Below are 20,158 nucleotides of genomic sequence, written 5' to 3'. Positions count from 1 at the left end.
CCAACCCCCCCCCCCCCCTTTTCCCCCCCCAAAAATTAGCCCCCCCCCCTCCCCCCCCCCCCCCCCACGCGCCCCCGCTGCAGTCAGCGTGTTCTTCGAGGTCACTTCTGCGGCACCCGGCGCGCCCGACGTGGCGGCGGCGCTGGCCAGCCAGGAGGGCTACGTGCGGGAGAGCCTGGGTGCGGCCATCCTGCCTGCCAGCCAGCAGGCCGCGGGGCAAGAGGTGGTGGGCAGCGAGGAGCACTCCCTGGGGGGGGAAGATGCCAGGGTGGAGTTTGTGCTGACGCTGACGCGGCCGGCGGGCGGCGGCGGTGCGTCGGTGGCGGCGGCTGCCGCGCAGCTGCAGCAGCAAGCGCTGTAGGTGCGGAGCTCCGGGCCTTTCAGCTTGTGAACCGCTGAGCTGCGGTTACAGAACACATTGTTCAAGATTGAAGTTGGGGCACCAGCATGCAGCCTGTAAACACGCAAAGAAGAAGGAAGTGATTGAATATGAAAGCGGTAGCAGCACAGTGGCAGAGCATGAAAAAATCAAGTCAAGAACTTGATTCAGTTCTGTCACACAAGCTAACAGGGCATGCGGTCACGGCAGCTGCAGGCGGTGCCGGCGGCTGTTGCTGCGCTGCTGCCAGCGCTGTCGGCCTCAGGAGGCGAGGGAGCGCCCTGCTCATGACCAGATGCTGTTGCCGCCCTCATCCTCCTCCCCCTGCACCAGGCACAGGCAAAAGTAAGCACATCTGAGAGTGAGGGCCAGCAGCGCAGCCGGTGCAGAGGGCAGAAGCGCGGGCGCAGGCGGTCTTTGCGGTCTCACCCAGCAGGTTGGGCGCGGCGGTGCGTCCCGCAGGCTGGGCGAGTCCTCGCTGGCCGCAGCCTTGGACAGCGCATGCTCCACCATGGACCGCACATCGTCCAGCACACGCCGGCGGCAGTAGCCAAAGGTGAGGGCCACCGCCAAGTCCCCCGCAGCCTCCAAGGTCTGCTGCTCGCGCTGCAGCTGGCCGGGGCTGGGCGGCTCGGCGGGCTCCTCCTCAGGAGCAGGCTGCGCCGCCCCGCTCTCGGCCTCGCCATCGCTCTGCCTGGCGGTGAAGCCCGCGGCCGGAGCCTCCTCCAGGCAGAAGGGATAGCTGATCAGCTGGCCGGGGGCGAGATCGCTGTGCTCGCAGCAGTGGGCCCCGGCGCCGCCGCCACCTGCCGGGGTGGTGAGCCGCAGGCTGTCGGCGCATGATGCGTGGCCGGGCGAGGTGGCGGAGTGCTGCTTCGCGCCTGCCGATGCCTGCTCCTCAGCAGCTGCAAGCACCTCCTCCTCATCCGTGACCCGTACCGCGGCCAGCACCTCATCCTGCGAGCAGGAGGCGCGCCGGCGCTGGCGCTGGCGTTTGCGGCAGGCGGGGTGATCACGAGGGCAGCAGTTGCAGCAGCACGGAGCCCAGGGAAGAGCGTGCTGCCTGCCCTGCCGCGGCGGCGGCAACCACACGCACCGTGAGCCACTGCACGACCGCCGCATCGTGGCTGGCGGCGGGCGCCCGCGTCTCCTCCGCCTCGCCGCCGCTGCCTGGGTGCAAGCTCGACAGCCCGGCCTGCTCCAGCGCCCGCCTGCGGGCCCCCCGGTGCTCCAGCTTGGCCAGCAACTCCTCCTCCTGGTGCGCGGTGAGCGCGCCGCTCTGCAGCTGGCCCATGAGCTGGTGGAACAGATTGAAGGGGTCCAGCGCTAGAGCAGAATGCCCGCCGGCTGGGCTCCCGCTGTGAGGCGCGGCTGCCTGCGGCTTTGGGGCAGCTGGCGCCACCGCGGCGGGCGCCGGCGCTGCGGCGGTCTTGTTGGAGCTGAGCAGGGGCGCGGCGTTGCGCGCGGCGGAGGGGCTGGCCACAATCGCAGCAGAGTTCTCGTCCGGGGACATGTCTCTAGCGATAGATGATGGTGCCTGCTGGTAGGGATGGGGGGTACGTTGACCTGACGGTCAAAGCTGGGATGTTGTCTGTCCCCGTCTGTCGGTCAACGAGCTGTGTCTGTCTGTCTCCGAGAGGCCTCCCTGACTATGGGCTGTCCAGGCACTCGATGGCGCACTCGACTGCCTCGAGAGGAGAGCACGCGGGACGGGTGCCGGCGCCGGCGCCATGGCTGGGCACCCGTCAAATTGGGAGGCAGGCCCTCCGTATCAGCGGCGCCGTTTCTCAGCTCACCGCGTCGCCCGTTGGGCGGGCTTTGTGGGGTGTTCGAGGACAGAAATCGTCAATTGAGTTAGAGTCTAGGCTTCAAGGGCATCGGTAGGCTTCCCGTCTGCCTGCAGTCACTTAAATAGTGATTGAAACGGTTCGAAGTGGCGGGAGTGTAGAAACGAGGCAAGAGTAGGGAGTCCAATGGCGGGACAGCACTACATCCTCGCTAGCCTCTCGAAAACGGCCCTGGTGAGTCTGGGAGCAGCACACGGTGCAGCCAGGTAGCAGAGCCGCCATGCCGTTATTGGCTGCACCGCCGCCCCACCGGCCCGGCGCCTGCGCCGCTGCCGGCGCCCTCCCCGAGGTCTTCGGCGGCACCCACTGCAGCGGCCACTCATCCCCACAGGCATGCTTAGGCCTCACTTTCATGCCCCATTCTCATTCGCTGCACTGGAAGAGAAGGCCGAGATCTGAACGTGCCAACAGTCGGTCAGTCAGTGAGAGTCAGCCACGCTCGTGCGTGCTGCCGCATGCATGCATGCCGCCGCCGCCGCGACACTCTGCCGCTCCCCTCCGCAGGTGCTGCTGGCAGCCAGTTGACAATTGCCCAATCATGGCGGCCCTGGCATATATCCAGGAGTCCGCACCTGGGCATGTTGCAGCCAACCAGCAGGCGTGCGAGACTGTGGTACCTGATGGCCCACCGGCGGGACGGGAGCACTCCCCGCAGGGGCGCTGGCGGTGCCACTGGCAGTGACGCCCTGCTGGGCGCCGGCGTCGATGATCCACTCCATAATATAGCTCCGTGCATGCTATTTCTGCTGTGCGTGCTCATGTTAGCACATGCCCTGTCCCGCAGGCCTGACAACTGGCCAGCGTGGGGCCACGCGTGCCGCGAAACTGGCCCTCAAAGGCCCGTTTCTTCGGATTTGCAGGCATTCGACCACTTGCAGGCCACTTTCACAGCTTCTGAGAACCGCAGGCGGGGGCTCCTGCTCAGGCCACCCTCGATGGCGATAGGGCCGCTGGGCGGGAGGCCGGCGGGACGCATTTGTGCACTGGTTCTGTGTCCAGTTAACAGAGGCATGCATCCATGCATTCCAGGGGCTCTGTTTGTTGTGTCCGTATACGTAACCGCAACCGCACGCTCCTGCATCATGCACACCCATAGTCAAGCACGCTCTGCGTTTGCCCTGCTGGCCGCTACAACGTCCACCCCCGCAGGTGGCTGATGCCGTAAGCAGCACTCCGCCTCCCAAACCACGTCCGCCTCGCCGGCGCCCTCCTCCCAGGCCTCGCCCTCCAAAGCCGCGGCCGCCACCCCACCCCAAGCCACCACCCCGGTGCGCCGGTGTTGCGGACCTGCATTGGATGCGATGCTACCACGTGCACTGTCGCTCTGCTGCCAACTAGCTGCTATGTTTTGCAGCCCCCGCCCGCCGCCACGGCCCAAACCGCCAGGGCCCCGCCCGCCACCCCACCCAAAGCCGCCTCGGTGAGCAGATATTGCTGACGTGCTCCTCACACGCCGCCGCCACTGTCGCTCTGCTGCCATCCGTGCCGCTAGCTCCGTTGCGCACATGCAGAATGTAAAAGGCAAAGCACCTATGCACTGTATTTTCTTATGCAGGCCCCGCCCTCCGTCTCGCCCACGGCCTCCGCCCAACCTGACTAATACAACGTGCGCAGCAGTGGCCGGGCCCTGAGCCGGCACATGCATGGGCGCTACATGCATGTGGCGGAGGCTGACACCGGGCTTTTGCTTTTTTGTGTTTACAGTCTGCATATCCGCAAAGGAACTTGCGACACAGACCCCCTGGCATGAGGGCTGTCTTCTGGCAGGATTAAGGTCACAGCCGGGCGCATGACCCTGCTGCCATGCAGGTGCTCCAAGCTGGGTGAAGCCTGATCCTTGGAATGCTGCTATGGCAATGGAATCTGCAGTCGTGGCACATGCAAGTGAGTTGAGGTTCGGGGCAAGCGGGATGGCTGCCATGAACGCATGGCACCACACTGTGCATTGCTGTTTGGCCATTCAAGCCCCCTGTGCCCCGCAGGTGTGTCCCCAAAGGAGGCCGCTGTGAATCGTGGGGCGACTGTTGCTCAAGGGAGTGGTGCAACTCACAAGGGACTTGCGGCCGCCTGCCATTGGGCAGCAAATGCAAAACTGACTCTGACTGCGACAGCATCTACTGCCCCCGAGATACTTTGGTGTGCACGGTCGAAACCCAGAGGTAGAGCGGGGCAGGGGGCAGCCACGGCGGCAGCCGCCGCGGCAGCTGCAGCGGCGCCATCGCGGGTGGCGGCAGGCAGGCAGCAGCGCCAAAAGGCGGCGGCGGCTCAAGCCAGAGAACCCGCGCCTCTGTCAGTGAGCAAGTTGCCTCTGGAAACCTTGATGGGACCAACACACCTACCCAGCGCCGCCCTCGCATTCCCCAGCAGCCGATGGCAGCAAGATGTGCGCCGGCGCCACCTCCATCAACGCAGCAGTAGATTTGCGGGCAGGATAGCCGCCACCTCTCACACTGCTTGGACAACCTAAGTTTCCCGTAGTCCCGTAATTGCTCCAGTACTGTGAAGTGAAGCTTGAGATGCACAGCCTTTGCTGGCTGCATGAACCCGCAAGCTGAGCTCCGATTGGTTAGTAGGTTAGTAGCGATTGTTTGGTGATTTCATCTTTCATCAGAACCAAAAACACCTCATTCTTGTGTGTAACTACTTCAGTGTGTTTTAAATTGGCAGCTGGAAGTGAAGCAGAAAGGCAACATGCGGCAGCAGGAGAAGGGCATGCATGAAGAGGTGCCATGAAAGGGTCGGGCAAGAGCTGAGCATGGCTGCGGCGCTGCAACGAAAGGCCCCAGGCGAGTGGCAGCAAGCGCAACCACGCGGGTGGAGCAGCAGCACCGACAGCCTGGCAGGCTAGAGGCTGGTCATGGGACGCATCAGCGGGCGCAGCGCTCTGGCGAGGCGGCGCCGGCTGCTGCGCCGCTGGCGGCTACTGGATGCAGCACATGCAGCCCGAGGAGCGGGGGCTGCCCCAGTCATCCTCGCTGCGTGCCGAGTGGCGGTCAGACGGCTCATACTCCACCACCTGAGCCAGCGGGGCCTGGTTCTCAAAGTCCGGCCAGCTGATGTTGCGGCGCATGCGGTTGGGGTCGCTCCCCGCCGAGCGCAGCACGCCGCTGGGCCGGCGCGAGCCGCCGTCCAGCTCCCCATCCTCGCTGCCGCCCTGGACGCTGCCCGCTGGCGCCGCTCCGGCCTGGCGCAACTCTTCTGCCGCTGTGAATGGGGAGGTGAAGGTGAAGGGCTGGTCCATATTTCTGCCGGCACTGGGCAGCCGCGCCAGCGAGGCGCCCCCCTGCTGCATTGTGGGCGTGTCCAAGGGCCCTGCCGGCGCAGGCACCGCTCCCGCTACCCCATTGCTATCAGGTCGGCCAGCCCCGGGCGCCGCCGCATCTGGCTTGGGCAGCGACGGCAAGCTTGCCGTCTCGCCAGCCTCTTCTGCTCCCGTTGCTTGCACGCCGTTCATCTGGCTGCACGTGCTGCCCTGCCTGGCTGGAGAGCTGCCAGGCTGGAAGCTGCCTGCTGTTGGCGGTGGGCTGGCCAGCCTGGTGTGTTGTGCCAGCCGCCTACTCCAGCTGCTTGGCTTGGATGGGCTCAGAAGAACACAACAGAGAAAGCCATGAACATGCAGGCTATTGAGACCCAGGGGCTCAGCCGCTCCCCAACGCGCGCAAACTTCCAAAACAGGCCCCGGAACCTGCGGCAAAGGCGGGCAGGGTGGCACGGAGGTGGTGAGTCGTGCGGCCCAGCAAAGGCGTGCAGCGTGGCAGGTGGCAGGCAGGCGGCAAGTTAGGCGGCACAGCAAAGGCGGGCAGGGGGCCTGGGCAGCGCCCTGCCAGTGCCACCCGGAACTTAGGGGCATACAGGAGGCATGGCATTGCCGCCGCCACTGCTGCCATATTGCTGGGATGGGCGCTCACCCCGTGCGCTCGTTGAGGAGGTAGGGCGCTGCGTCCAGGGAGCAGGCAGGGGGCGGGGCGGTGAGTGCAGGGGCGGAAAAAGAGAGATATGGATGAGTGCGATGGGTCCCACCTTTTCCCTTGACGTATGTGCACGTGCAGATCGTGAGCAGCAGCACCACCACAAAGGAGCTAAAGTTGAATAGCGCAGACATTTCTTAGCGCTTGCGAGCCGTGACGACCATGCCACCTCTACACTCGTGGGATTGGCGTGTTCGCACTTCTGGGTGTATGCAAGTGATCGGGGGCCACGCAAGAGAGATTATTGGGAGCGGTGTGCATTGTATTCCTGCTTTCCAAACTCTCAAACAGGTGCCACTCACAGGCAGGCGCACCTGTCAGCCGCAGCTATCCCCTCCCGGTGATCCCATCACCGCCGCTTGCAGGCCATCACCACTAGGGTGTGGCAATCGCTCATTTTCTGCCGCGGCACATGCGAACCTGATTGGCGCCTGACCCCACCTCCCCCAATTTTCACAGCTGGTAGCGTCAGAGAGGCCACTGGAACCTATACCTACCTTGTGATGGCACCCAAGACCAAGAAGCAGGGTGAGCGGTGAACCTGGGCCCCTGTCATGTTTGAGTGCCATAAGGTCCCAGCAGACCGGCTGAGCACCCTTCTACCGCCTGCAGGAGCCTACGTTGAGGTTGGTGCTGGAGGCCCGCTCAACGCAATCATGGCAGGTCAGGCTGGGGCCAGCTGGGGAGCACGGGAGTGATCCATGACATGCAGCCTGCCTTGGGAGCAGCGTCCGCCACGCTCTGCGGGCCCAGCAGCGGCCCTGAATGCACAGCAGCGATAGCGCGCTGCAGCGCCCAACCGCGCCACCGCCGCCGCTCCTGGCGCCTAGTCCGCCCGCCCAACGGCTGTAGCCGCGCCCAACGGTCGCGTGTCCGTTGCGCGGCCTCCGCCCCCTGCAGGCGGCACGAAGGGCGCCAAGCGCGATGCCGGCGAGAAGCCGGCCGCCAAGGAGCCTTCCAAGAAGGCGAAGAAGGAGCCTGAGGCGGCGGCGCGCGGCGGCGATGTCGAGATGACAGATGAGGATGTGATCGTCGGCTCCGGCCGCCAGGCCGCACAGGTGCGGCTTCACGCAGCCCCAGCCCCTTCACGTCCATAGTCTGCTACAAACTGCACCTGGCGCAGGGGCAGACAGTGGGAGGGCCAGCCAGCGCAGGCGCCCAACGGCTCGCCGCGCCCAACGGCTAGCCGTTGGCCAGGTCGCACTAGCCGTTGGCCTCTGCCGCGCGTCCCTTCCTCACGCCCACAACCCATGGTCACCTTCCCTTGTACCCCTGCCCGCCCTGGCACCTGGTACCTGCAGAACATCAGCTACAAGGACAAGCGGGTGAAGCTGGAGAGCAAGGAGGATCGGCTGGTGGTGAAGGAGGATGTGGTGTGCGAGGGCGAGCAGGAGGCGCTGAAGGAGGTGAGGCGGCAGCCGCGGCCGGCTGCGCAGAGCTCAGCCCAGCGGGCCTGTGGCCGGGGCTGGACCTTGTTGAGCGCGCACGGGTACAGCGCAGGCACTCTGTGCCCAGGGATCTTGCAACGAGCCCCCACACACGCCCCAACACGCGTGCCCCTCGCCACACATGCCTGTGCCCCTCGCCCACGCTCACATGCACACCCTGCCCTGCGCTCCCGGCAGACCGAGGCCGGCTCCGGCTGGAGCAACAAGCTGCGCCGCCTGGGCGACTTCTCTGTGTGCGACGAGGCGGGCATTGTGGAGCCTGTGGAGAGCGTGGAGTACTGCCAGGGCAAGCTGTTCCTGTCGGGTGAGGCACAGCTGGGCTGGGCTGGGCTCGGCTCGGCTCCCCCTGCTGCTCCTCGCTGACATGCACGGCGCTGCGCGCCGGTGCAGAGCCCACCAGCCTGCCTGCCCGCCCGCCTGCTGCGCCGTCCTCCACGGCGCGCCCCGCATCATGCTCCTCCCTCGCTCTCCACCCCTCCCTCGCCTCGCCCGTTCCCAACATCCCTGCCCTCCGCCTGCCCCCTGCCTGCCCCCTGCCTGCCCCCTGGCTGCCACCTTACCTGCCACCAAACTCCCCCCTGCCTGCCACCTGCCTGCCCGCCTGCAGGCGTGGTGTATCCCAAGGAGGGCGCCACCACCAAGGAGACGGGGAGGCGCTGCGAGCGCTTTGGCCCCCTTGAATCCTTCTCCCTCGACTTCTCTGACAAGAAGGGCGTGCAGGTGGGGGACGCTGCCGCCGTACATGCGGCAGTACAACATACTTGTACTACAGCCATCTCGACGCCATGCTGCGCTCGGGGAACGCTGGGAGCCGACGAGCCTCCCGCCCACTCCTCCCACCCACTCCTCCCGCCAACCACTCCCCCGCCTCTGCCGCTGCTCCTGCTGCTCCGGCTGCCGCTGCTGCTGCCGCAGGTGGTGGCCTGCACCAAGGAGGGGCAGTACCTGCTGATGCGCCCCGCCGCCGCCTACAAGAAGGTGTACACGCCGCTGGCAGAGAAGGCCGCCATCTGCTTCGAGGCAAGCATGCAGGCAGCTTGGTGGAGGGGCTGCGCTGCCTTGCTGTGCTGCCGGCGCAGGGCACGCGCGCTTGAACATGCTGCGTCAGGGATCCTCGCTGTGTGCGTGTCTGCATGGGGGTGCAGGGCAGAAGCGGGTGTGCCTGCCTCTCCTGATTGCCCCGCCTGTCCCGCCTGTCCCGCTGCCTGCTTGTCGCCTGCAGGTGCACCAGGCGCTGAGCCCGCAGCTGGGCGGCTCCGCGTTTGCCAGCCTGGAGGAGATTGTGGCCCGCCTGGCTCGCGCCAAGGTGCGCCCCCGCCCCTCTCTGCTGCGCCGCACGGCACGTGCTGGGCGTTGCGCACGGCAGGGTGGGCTAGCTGATCTGGCTGCTGCCCCTCGCCCATCCCAGCTCTCACCTGGCCTGCGCGCTCCCCACCGCTGCTCCCACCCTGCAGGTGTGCAAGGGCTACCCCAGCGCCCGGGAGGGCCTGCTGGTCAACGCCCGCTTCCTGCTGGCTCAGTTTGAGAGGCTGGATGCCGCCTCGGGCCACAAGGCGCTCAAGTATCTGGACACCGACTTTTGAAAGTCGCTGGCCAAGGAGGTTGGCGGGGGCGCCTGGCTGGTTGGCCGGAGAATCCTGGAGCTTCGTGCCCTTGCACAATGCCCCCTTGCGCCAAGTTCCTTGCACCGGTCGCCTCTCGCTCCGAGCTGTCTTCACGCGCACCTGCCAACCTGCTCGTACTGCTCACAAGCTGTACCGCCAATAAGCTGTACCGCCATACTGTACTGCCGCAGGCCAAGGACTACAAGTACGTCGGCTCCCAGAAGCAGAACGGCGGCATCGTCATCCGAGACATGGAGGCGGCCGCCGCCTCTGGCGCCGGTGAGGCTTGAGCGCAGCCGGACGTGGGGTGGCCTGGGCCTAGGGTGCAGTGCGCCGGGTGACTGGGCAGAGCGGCGCTGCAGTGTGTACCACCCTGCTGCATATGCCCTTGCATTGCCCACAGGCAGACCGCTTGGTTCGAGAGCGCTTCCCGTGCTCCCCGGCCTGCCTGCCGCAGGCGCCCCTGCCGTCGAGGCCAAGGAGGGAGACAAGCAGATGGAGGCGGATGAGGATCTGGCCCGCCAGCTGCAGGCCAAGATGGACGCAGAGATGCGGGCCAAGTGAGCTGGCGCTGAGCTGGCGGCGGCATGCTGCGCTGGCACCACGCTGGGATCCATAGCGTGGCAAACGAGCCGCGTTGCTGCGAGCGCTCTGGGCGCCGGCGCTGCTGCGCCTTGCCGTCGCTGCTGGCCTGAGACCCGCCGCCCTCTGGCCTGCCTGCCGCCGCAGGCGCCCCGGCGCGCCCAAGGGCAACAAAGGTGCGCAGGCCTACATGCGCGTGTCTGAGTCTGAGATCGCTGATGACTACCCCGCCCCCCAGGTGCGCCTGCGGTGGCTTAGCCTGAGAGGCCCTAGAGGCCCAGCAGCGCAGGTTCCCTAGCCTCGGCCTGATTGGAGGTGCCGGCTGCCCCACTGCCCACCCTGCCGCCGCTGCCATGCCGTTCCGCCGCCACGCCGCACGCGGCCACCCCGCCCGTTCTTGCCGCTTTCCTGCCCGCCCTGCCTGCCCTGCCTCACCGCTGTTTGGCCCCTGTACCGCCGGTGTGCCTCCCGTACCGCAGGCGTACCGCAAGGAGGACGAGGAGACCGACGAACTGATCCTGATGGACGATGAGTGCGCTGACGTGGACCCCGAGTACCTGCCCCGCAGGCTGCTCACCGACTTCTCCATCTACAATGCAGAGGTGGGTGGGGCAGCGGGGCTGGGAGCAGATGCTGTGTATTGTTGTGGGACGGTGGTGATGGAGGAAGGGAGCTTGGGGAGCCTGTGTGTGCCTCTGCTTGTGCTGGTGGAAGGAGGAGGGAGCGGTTGGCTGGTCGGGAGCCTGGGCTGCTGCCCCGGCTGCACATCGTTTGCTCACCGCTGCCCTCCGCTCCCCCTGCGCCACTCGCGCCCGCAGGGCATGTTTGGGTCCCTGGAGCTGCTGCCCATGTGGAGCGGCGTGGACCCGGATGTCGAGCTGTACGCCTCGGGGCTGGTGGTGGATGATGAGGGCGACTTCTCCGGCGGCCAGGCCCTGAACGACGGTGGGTTTGGGGCGGGGCCGGGTTGGGTTGGAGGCGGGCAGTTGGTTGGAGTGGGCGCGGGCAGCGCTGCTGCCGGCGAGCAGCGAGGGCACGTGTCCCGGAGGGACGCCCCGGCGCGGAGGCTTGCAGCGCCGTGCCTGACGTGCTGCGTCTACACTTTGGCGGATGCCCTGCAGACGGCGCGGGCGGCAGCGGCTCCGGTGCAGGCGGCAGCAGCTCCGGCGCGGGCGGCTCTGGCGTGGGCCCCGCCGAGCCAGCCGGCATGCGCATGTACCTGAGCCAGATCCGGGAGTGGGTGGTGGACTTTGGCGCGGACATGCTGTTCATCTCCATCCGCACTGACGTGGCGTGGTGAGCTGGCGCTGAGGTGGCGCGGCGGCGTTGCAATGTCAGCTGCCCGCCGGCACTCCCTCTCAGCGCCGTCCAGCAGGACCCGCTGTTGTACCTGCGACGCATCTCTGCTGACACGCCTGCTGACACGCTGGCCCCTGCCCTGCTGTCCTGCCGTACCGCCTTCAGGTACCGCCTGTCCGTGCCCGCCGCCAAGTACGCACCCTGGTTTGGCGTGGTGCTCAAGTGCGCCCGCCTGGCGGTCAAGGTGCTGCAGCTGCTCAGCCTGGAGGCCCGCGCCTCCAAGCTCAGGTGAGGCGCAGGCGCAGCACCAGGCGCAGGCAGCTTGTTGGGAAAGGGAGTGTGTGCAGAACCAGCCGGCCCGCGTTGCCGCTCCCCTGCCCCTGGCGCTCTCCTTTCCACCCGGCCCATTCCTGCTCCGCCCCCGCAGCTTCAACGACATTGTGAAGCGGCTGGCAGCCCAGGACGAGACGGAGACCACCTTCGTTTCCAAGAAGGTGCCTGCCTGGCGCCACCTCTGCACTGCCAGCCCATCAGCCTGCCGCAATTGCCCACGACTGAGCCTCCCTCCGCTGCGCTCGAGGCATGGGCTGCCGCCGCCCTCTTTCCTGCTGCCTCCACCTCAGCCCTTCCAGCTGTGCCTCCCCGGCCGCAGGTGGATGCTGTGGAGCGCTTTGTGGTGGCCCACGGCCAGATCATCATCAACCAGTTCCAAAACTACCCTGGTGGGCAGGCCTTGGGATACCACTGGCTACGCCTGGACGAGGGCTGCTGCTCTGGAGTTGCTGGCTAGCAGGAAAAGCAGCCAGGCCGGCCCCGCCTCATCTATGCCCCAACCCTCCCGTCTCGTCACGCCCTGCCCCTGCCTGCTCCCGCCTGCCCCTCCCCGCCTGCAGTCAAGGAGGTGCAGAAGAGCGCGTTTGTGTCGACGCTGCGCGAGCGCATGGCGCAGCTGCGCCACTGCAAGCTGTACAAGGCGGGCAAGAAGGAGGTGGTGCGGGGGCAGCGCGTCAACCGCAACCCCATGGGATCCAACCAGCTGCACGACGTGGCCCGCTCCAACAAGCCCATGACCGCCACCGCCACCGTCATGGTCAAGAATGTGTGGCAGGCGTACTTCCGAGGCGCCAAGCCGGAGGGCGAGGGCGAGGAGGGCGGCGCAGAGGGCGAGGCCGCCAAGGTGGGTGGGGGAGTGGGCTGGGGAGGTGTGCTTCGGCTGGGGAGCGTCCTGGAGGGATCGCGGCCTGCCCGCTGTGCTGTCGTGTGCCGCTTCCCGGTGCTGGCTATCCTCCGTCGGCGTATGCCGTGCACGTTGCGCCACGCTCCATGCCGCTGCCGTGTGCTGTGTCCCCCTGCAGGAGGTGGAGGAGGATGAGAACGAGGAGGAGGCGGAGGACGATGTGGCGGAGGATGCGCTGGCGCAGGGTGCCGCCAAGAAGGCCGGCGCGGCGGCCGCCAAGAAGAAGAAGGCTGCCAAGGGCGCCTGGGTGGGCGCAGTGGCCAGGACCGAGGACGGCGACAAGTTCTACAGCAAGGCCAAGGTGGGGCGACGGTACAGGCGGTGCATGCTGCAGTACAGGCAGCGCGGGCAGTGCATGCAGTGAGCTAAGCTCCACAGCAGAGGCGACACAAGGCTTCCTGCAGCCCATGAGCCAGGTGGCGCGTGCAGCCATCCGCTGGGCCAGCCAGCCCTTCAAGCGTGCCGCCCTCACCTCCCTCCCTCCCTGCCGCCGCCGACGCTGCCTCCCTCCTCCCCACACTGCAGGTGGGCGAGGTGCAGGTGGCGCTGGGCGACGCCGTGCTGCTGGCTGCCGAGGAGGACGACGAGGGGGCCCCGCTGGCGCTGGTGCAGGCCATGTGGCAGACCGCGGACGGTGCGCCTCCGCTTGCCGCCGCCTCCTGCAAGGAGCCTCCAGGCTCGCATGGTCCGCCAGCATTGCAGGCCAGCCCTTTGCATGACTGCCGCTGTGTTCAGGTCTGACTTGTCTCCCTGCCCCTGCTCCCACCCCCTGGGGCCTCGCCGCCTCTCGCAGGCTCCAAGGAGGTGCAGGTGCGGCTGCTGGCCCGCGGCGAGGAGACTGTGCTGGGCGACGCCGCCTCCGACTCCGAAGTCTTCCTGACCACCGAGCTGGAGACGCGGTGAGCTGGCACCGCTGAGCTGGCACGCCCAGTGTGTGTGATTAGTGCTTGTGCTCGCTGGCAAGCTGCGCTGAGCTGGCACGTGGAGCCAGGCTGGCGTGTTCACCACCTGATAACGCTGGGGCAGGTGGGAGCTTCAGTCCCCTGTTATCCACACCCCAGCCCACTTGCTTGCCCCTGCTGCCTGCCGCCAGCCCGCCGTCGCACCAACTTGCCACCCCGCTGCACCCGCCCCTGCCCTGTGTGCCGCAGCGAGCTGACCAGCATTGTGGAGAAGGCGAGCGTGAGCAAGCTGGAGCGGGTGTGGGACGCCTCCAAGCGCCGGGAGCAGTTCCAGCAGGACCAGGAGCTGCGCCAGGTGGGCTGGATACTTCCCCTCCAGTCGCACATGGCGCCGATGGCGTGCCCCTGGCATGCCAGGAGATGCTGAGATGCTGAGATGCTGAGATGTCTGCGCCGCCTGTGTGGCACGTGCCCCGCTCGCCTGCGCCGCTGCTCACGCCTGTGCGGCTCCCTGCCCCCCCGCAGCGCAACGAGGAGGCTGCCAAGGAGGGCCGCCCGCTGGAGCTGTTCTGGCGGCGGCAGTATGCGCCGCATGAGGGCATGTTCTGTGACCCACCTGCTGACCTGCAGCTGGGCACCCGCCTGCCTGAGGTGCGGTTGTAGGGTGGTGGGGTCTGCTGGTCATGGGACCGTGCATCAGAGGCTGGGCGGGTTGAGCGTTGCGCAGGCGGGCGGCGATGGGGGAAGGTGCAGGGAAGTGCCCAACTGTCGCCTGGTTGTTGCCCTTCTCACGTGTGGCTGCAGGACGACGGCAAGCCCGCCAAGGGCCTCAAGGTGCTGGCCGGCGGCAAGGGCTTTGTCAAGGATGGCGTGGAGTACAGGTGCGGCGCAGCCCAGCCCTTCCTGCATTGCCGGCTGCAACTGGGGCGCGCGCTTGGGCTGGGCCCGCGCTCCCTGTGACCCAGCCAGGCCAGCTGCAGCTCTGGGCGGCGGCTCTGGCCTGCCGTCACTCTTGACTCCCTCCCTGCCGCCGCCGCTTCTTTCTTCCCTCCTGCCTTCCCCCAGGGAGGGCGACTTCCTGTTTGTGGGCCCCACCGTGTTTGACCAGCTGGAGGATGCGCAGCAGGATGTGCAGCTGCCTGAGTATCTGGCCAACTCGCGCTTCCACAAGGCACGGCACACGCAGCGGCGGCATGCATGCCTTGCTGCTGGCGCTGCCGCTTGCGACCACCCGTGCTAGTGCTGGCCACTTTTAGCATGCCTGCGTTGCTGACGCTGCTGCTTGTGACCACCCATTGCTGCTGCCAGTGTGCCCCTGACCCTGACCCCCTCCCTCCCTCCCGCCTCCCGCTCCCGCCTGCAGGGCAGCCATGTCGGCCTCCGCGCCTGGGGCATCGCCCAGCTGGTGCGCCTGGGCAAGGTGGAGAAGGCGGAGGGCAAGGGCAAGGCAGCCAAGGGCAAGGGCAAGAAGGGGGAGGATGACTGGGAGGACAGCGAGGAGGCGGGCAGCAATAAGGGCGGCGGCAAGGGCCGCGGCGCCGCCGCCGCGGGCGACAAGGTGTCCGCCCTCACCGTGCGCCGCTACTACCGACCCGAGGACATCTCTCGCGAGCAGGCCTACAAGGCCGCCTCCTTCTATGAGGTCTACGCCTCGGGTGGGTGGGCTGTGCAGGGATGCAGGCAGGAAGGGATGGAGATGGGAAGAGACGAGAAGCGGAGAAGGAGGGGAGGACAGTTCTGAAGTCCACGGCAGGCTGGCCTGCCCCCCCGCCTGTTACTGAAGACTCTGCTGTGTGACCTGCCTGGCTGGCTGGCCTGCCTGCAGAGGAGGAGGTGACGGTGAGCGTGGACGATGTGGTGGGGCGGTGCCGCGTGGTGCCCAAGGGCTACCCCACCAGTGAGTCATGCCCTGCCTCCCTGCCTGGCGCGCCCAGCGCCGCCTGCTGGCTTGCTGGCTTCCTGCGCCCGCGCGGCTGCCGCCTTTGGGGTCTGCTGCTGTGCTCCGCCGTGCCCGCTCCCCTTCTTCTGCCTGCACCCCGCGCCGCCGCCCCGTCGAACCATTCAGCAACCGTCCCATGCCGACCCTCTCCCTGCTCCTGCGCCCGCAGGCATCGACACCTTTGAGTGCGCCGCCACCTTCACCCGCAAGGGCAAGAAGTTTGGGCCCGCCCCGCAGCTGGCCATCCCAGAGGACCTCCAGGACTTTGATCCCATGGAGGAGGAGGAGGAGAAGGCGGCTGCCGTGGCACCGCGCGCCGACAAGGGTGGGCGGGGCGGCGGGGGCAGAGGCATGGAGTTGGCAGGGAGGCAGGGGGGCAGCAGTGGGGCACACAGGCAGCCAGCCTCAGCGTCAGACCGGGGGCTGTTCAGAATTGCTCACCGGCTGCTGCCCCTGCTGCCGCCGCCGCCCCTCTACCCCCGCGCTGCAGGCAAGGGCAAGGTGGGCGAGGAGGCGGAGCCTGCGGCCGCCGCCGAGCAGGGCAAGGCCGTGGCGGGCGCGGGCGCGTTCCCCGGCGACGACGGCATCGCCCTCGCCACCATGGACATATTTGCGGGCTGCGGTGGGCTGTCAGAGGGCATGCACCAGGCCGGTGAGCAGGGCAGGGGGCTGCGGCAGGCCGGATGGAGGGGTAAAGCAAGGTCGGCCGGCGCGGGGCAGTATGCGCCACACCCACACGCCGCGCAGCGGCACCACGCGCTGCTGACAGCGTCCCCAGCCTCCCTTGCGCCTCACCCACGCCGCCGCGCCGCACCTGCGTGTCCCCCCTTCCTGCTCCTCATCCTCTCCCTCCCTCCCTCCTCCGCAGGCGCCGCCGTGAGCAAGTGGGGCATCGAATACGAGCGCCCCGCCGCCGCCGCCTTTGAGGTGAACAACCCGCAGGCCGCCGTGTTCTGCAACAACTGCAACGTGCTGCTGCACGCCGCCATGACCAAGGCGGGGCTGGAGGATGACTGCGATGCCTGCGGTGAGGCAGGGGCGGGGATGGGGGTGGGGGTGGGGCGGGGCTGCCTGTTCAGGAGGGGCCAGGGCTGGCTGCTGGGTCGGCTGTTGGGGTGGCTGGGGGTGGCGGCTGGGCTGGCGTGGAGCTGGCTGCTGGCCGCACGCGGGCTGCAGGGCTGGCAGGGCTGCGCTCTGTTGGCATGGCCTACCCGTTGTGGTGTGCCAACCCATTGCGGCTCCGCATCTGGCGCGCACACACCTTGCCTGCATCTGCCGTTGCCCCCGCCCGTTCTGCCTGGCCTGCAGACGACGCCAAGGAGGGCACTGCCAACCTGCCCTCGGAGCAGATGGCGGCGCTGCCGCTGCCGGGCGAGGTGGACTTCATCTGCGGTGAGCTGGCGCCAGGCTGGCGCTTCCCTCCCGCACATTGCATAGGAATCTTCCCTCCCACCCCCACCTTGCAGCGTAAAACACGCTGGCACCAGCCAGCCGGCGCATGCCTGCCCCACACCAGTGCCGGCCCGCTCCTCGCGCTGCCTGTGCCGCTGTCCCGAACCCTGCCACTTGCCCCCTGCCTCCCGCAGGCGGCCCGCCCTGCCAGGGCTACAGCGGCATGAACCGCTTCAACAAAGGTAACTGGTCCATGGTTCAGAACTCCATGGTTATGGCCTTCCTGTCGTATGCTGGTGAGCTGAGCTGGCACTGGCAGGGCACGGAACACACGTTGGGCTGGCAGGCACGGCAGGCGGGGCAGCTGGCAGGGAGGGGGAGACGGCGGCCAGCTGAGGCAGCAGGGGACGGCGGCGGGGCAGGGAAGGGGGAGCAGGCGGGCTGGCTGAGCCATCGTGGCGGCATGGGAGGGCCCGCTCCCGTGTCCGCCCACCTCCTCCACTCTCACCCCGCCTCCCCCTGCCTGCCCCCCGCCTCCTCCTCCCCCCTGCTGCCCCTCCTGCAGACTTCTACAGGTGTGTGCCGCGACCAGGGGGGCAGCCTGCACGCTTGGAACAAAGCAGGGGGGGCGCATGCGCAGGGGCATGCACTCTCCGCTCGCCTGCCAGTGGCGTGACGCGTGTGCCGTACCGCCATGCTGTACCGCCCTGCCGTACCGCCCCGCAGGCCCCGCTACTTCCTGCTGGAGAATGTGCGCAACTTTGTGTCTCACAACAAGTCCTTCACCTTCCGCCTCACCGTGCGATCGCTGCTGGACATGGGCTACCAGGTGGGAGGAGGGGTGGTGGCTGGTGGTGGTGGTAGTAGCAGCGACTGGTGCTGGTGTGGTGGTGGTGGTGGTGGCAACGGCGGCGGTGGTGGTGGTGGGTTCACTTGGGGAGGCTTGGCATTGCAAGCAGCGGTCGGGAGAGGGACAGGCGCCCGCCTCTCTTCTCTGGCAGGCTGGCTGGCTGGCTGGCTGCATCCCCCTAGAGTTGCACCACATGCCACGGTTCACGCACCCCGCCACCTCCCGCCTCCTGCCACCACCACCACCACCCCGCCGCGCCTGCAGGTTCGCTTTGGCGTGCTCAATGCCGGCAACTTTGGGGTGGCGCAGTCGCGCAAGCGCACCTTCATCTGGGCGGCGGCGCCCGGCGAGCTGCTGCCCGACTGGCCCAAGCTGATGCACTGCTTCCGCACGCCCCAGCTGACCATCAACCTGCCCGGCGGCGTGCAGTACCGCGCGGTACCGCAGACGGTGAGCGGTGCAGCTCGGCGGGAGGGCTGGGCAGGGGCGGTCCGTGGATGGCGGCAAGCGCCTTGGCTGCCGCAGCGGCAGCGGCACGGCCCCCGCTCTGTTGCACCTGCCAGGCAGTGCGCCAGCAGCGCCGGCCCAGTAGTGCATTCCAGCTCGCAGCACGCCCTTGCTCACCCCAGCCTCCACCTGTGGCCTCACGTATGCTGACCCCCTGCCTCCCCGCCAGCGCCTCCCCCCCGCAGGTGGGCGCCCCGCTGCGCCCCGTCACCGTGCGGGACGCCATCGCAGACCTGCCTGAGATTGAGAACGGGCACATGGTGGAGGAGATGGAGTATGTGGGGGGCCCGGTACGTACCGACGTGGTACCGCTGACAGTACCGCCACGGCTCTCAGACCTGTCTGCATGTGCTGCTGCACGTCGTCCTGGTGTCTTTCTCGCACCGCGCAGCCCCGGCCCTCCCGCAACAGCCCCCGAGCTTCCCCCTGGCTGCCTCCCCCCCGTACCCATTGCCCGCAGGTGTCTGCTTTCCAGCAGCACGTGCGCGGCGACTGCACCCAGCTGACCGACCACATCTCCAAGCAGATGAACGAGCTCAACCTGGAGCGCTGCAGGTGGGACAGCGGCAGGCTGGGTGGAGCTGGGCCGCAGGGGCTTTTGCAGCAGAGGGGCGCACCGCTGGCTGCGCGATTAGCGAGCAGGGCGCAGGGAAGTCCCGGCACGCGCTCGCCCTGCTGCGGGGCTCCCTCTCGTCACAGCCTCCCACCCGCCGCTGCCCCGCCGCCGCCTGCCCCCGCCGCAGGTGCATTCCCAAGAACTGCCCGGGTGCTGACTGGCGGGTGCTGGAGGAGATTGTGAAGGCCGACCCCGGCCGGGAGAAGTTCAAGGTGAGAGAGAGTGCGTGTGTGTGGGCACAGTGTGTGTGGAGGGGAGGCTTTGGTGGTGAGTGTGCGTGGGCAGCGCAGCGGGCGCCGGCGCTCGCGCTGCTGCTCACCCAGCCCCGCCCGGCGCCGCCCCCTGCAGGGCCAGCCCCTGGTGCCCTGGTGCCTGCCCAACACGGCCGACCGCCACAACGGCTGGCGCGGCCTGTTTGGCCGCCTGGACTGGAACGGTCACTTCCCCACCTCCACCACCGACCCTCAGCCCATGGGCAAGGTGGGGCAGGTGTTCCATCCCGAGCAGGACCGCATCGTGTCTGTGCGCGAGTGCGCCCGCGCCCAGGGCTTCCCAGGTGGGTGGCGGGACCTGCATGCAACCGCGATCCGACGCGCCCCGCCGGGGAGCAGCTGGCTGCCCGACCAGGGTCCCCAGTGCCTGACTCCCTGCCCCTCCGTCCCCTGCCCCCCGCAGACAAGCACCGCTTTGTGGGCACCGTGCACAACAAGCACCGGCAGGTTGGGAATGCGGTGCCGCCGCCGCTGGCCGCCGCGCTGGGCCGCCAGCTGCGCAAGGCGCTGGAGGCCAAGGCGGAGGCGGAGCGCCAGAAGGCGCTGGCGGCGTGAAGGCGCCCGTGGCAGGCCGCAGGCGCTGGTGAAGCCGCTTTTCATTGATGTTCTTTCGCTTTTGTTCAGACACCTCCAAGTGTTTAAGATAGCCAACAGACAGGGTGCGCTCTGCTGTGTGCCGCGCCCTGTGCGGCCGCCTGGCAGACGGACCTGGCAGGGTGAGCTGTTGGTAGGACTTCTTTTCCAACACCAACAGAGACCTGAAGCCCTCAGCTGGGCTGTTTGGAGGAGGTGGCACACGCCTGGGGCGGTGGCGGTTCGACGGCGGCGGGTAAAGTCAGCCCGACCTGCGTCGCATGCTGATTTAGCTCTACCCCCTCCCTCGGAGCCGATGTAAAGCCCGTTTGAGACGCACATCATCCCCCTGCAAGCCCCCGACCATCTCACGCGCTTCATGGGACCGTCCAATTCCAACCGCGATTGCTTGCATCAGCTATCCTACCGGAAACCCGCCGCTCTTGCTCCAGCAGCAACAGCATGCAGCTGTGACCTCCCCGGAAACACCAGGCCAGCGATGCCCCACCACCGGAGAGGGGCCCCCTCAGGGGGCCTGCTGGCCCGGCTCTTCTGCTTCGCGCCACACGCGCGCGTGCGCAACATGAGCCTGCCAGCGCGCGACAAGCAGCAGAGCAGCAAGGCAGCTGCAGCTGCTGCGCCAGCCGGGGCGCAGGCGGCGCCCGCCAGCCCCGCATCAGCCGAGGCCCTCGCCGCCTATCTGGGCACCACGCCCCTGCCAGCCCCCTTTGGCTGCACAGCCC

At 67.9% G+C, this 20,158-nt stretch overlaps 5 protein-coding genes across 5 annotated transcripts in view; 3 read left to right on the top strand and 2 right to left on the bottom strand.

Annotated features, from left to right (window-relative positions):
• The window catches only part of CHLNCDRAFT_137710 (hypothetical protein), a gene marked incomplete at both ends in the record, with an annotated part of 9,249 nt that extends 8,888 nt beyond the window's left edge, over positions 1–361 (top strand). The window contains one exon of the mRNA XM_005851362.1: positions 84–361. Within this exon, the coding sequence (XP_005851424.1) occupies positions 84–361 (278 nt within the window). The remainder of the gene's footprint in view (positions 1–83) is intronic.
• Positions 362–5,146: 4,785 nt separating this feature from the next.
• CHLNCDRAFT_49847 (expressed protein) lies at positions 5,147–5,518 on the bottom strand (the record flags this gene model as incomplete). Its single annotated transcript, XM_005851064.1, has 1 exon — positions 5,147–5,518. The coding sequence occupies one exon, from the start codon at positions 5,516–5,518 to the stop codon at positions 5,147–5,149; it is 372 nt and encodes a 123-aa protein (XP_005851126.1).
• A 290-nt stretch (positions 5,519–5,808) lies between these two features.
• On the bottom strand, positions 5,809–6,328 carry CHLNCDRAFT_19165 (hypothetical protein; the record flags this gene model as incomplete). The annotated part of the gene is made up of 3 exons (XM_005851063.1): positions 5,809–5,911; positions 6,135–6,162; positions 6,247–6,328. The coding sequence occupies 3 exons, from the start codon at positions 6,326–6,328 to the stop codon at positions 5,809–5,811; spliced, it is 213 nt and encodes a 70-aa protein (XP_005851125.1).
• A 369-nt stretch (positions 6,329–6,697) lies between these two features.
• Positions 6,698–9,225, top strand: CHLNCDRAFT_137706 (hypothetical protein; the record flags this gene model as incomplete). The annotated part of the gene is made up of 9 exons (XM_005851361.1): positions 6,698–6,722; positions 6,807–6,857; positions 7,095–7,252; positions 7,496–7,600; positions 7,820–7,946; positions 8,250–8,362; positions 8,558–8,620; positions 8,865–8,948; positions 9,097–9,225. 9 exons carry the CDS (start codon positions 6,698–6,700, stop codon positions 9,223–9,225), a joined length of 855 nt encoding a protein of 284 aa, XP_005851423.1.
• A 77-nt stretch (positions 9,226–9,302) lies between these two features.
• On the top strand, positions 9,303–19,397 carry CHLNCDRAFT_137705 (hypothetical protein; the record flags this gene model as incomplete). Its single annotated transcript, XM_005851360.1, has 31 exons — positions 9,303–9,525; positions 9,704–9,806; positions 9,976–10,066; positions 10,308–10,430; positions 10,647–10,773; positions 10,950–11,124; positions 11,293–11,415; positions 11,555–11,621; positions 11,780–11,849; positions 12,021–12,304; positions 12,483–12,665; positions 12,890–12,998; positions 13,158–13,263; positions 13,516–13,621; positions 13,792–13,917; positions 14,071–14,147; positions 14,332–14,395; positions 14,630–14,921; positions 15,092–15,163; positions 15,375–15,530; positions 15,696–15,857; positions 16,074–16,232; positions 16,514–16,597; positions 16,792–16,885; positions 17,324–17,426; positions 17,712–17,897; positions 18,140–18,244; positions 18,415–18,509; positions 18,698–18,782; positions 18,919–19,126; positions 19,246–19,397. 31 exons carry the CDS (start codon positions 9,303–9,305, stop codon positions 19,395–19,397), a joined length of 4,110 nt encoding a protein of 1,369 aa, XP_005851422.1.
• Positions 19,398–20,158: the final 761 nt, after the last annotated feature.

Source organism: Chlorella variabilis (assembly GCF_000147415.1).
Source record: "Chlorella variabilis unplaced genomic scaffold CHLNCscaffold_2, whole genome shotgun sequence".
In the NCBI taxonomy this organism is placed as follows: Eukaryota; Viridiplantae; Chlorophyta; class Trebouxiophyceae; order Chlorellales; family Chlorellaceae; genus Chlorella; species Chlorella variabilis.
This window is presented reverse-complemented; position numbering and strand designations above follow the sequence as displayed.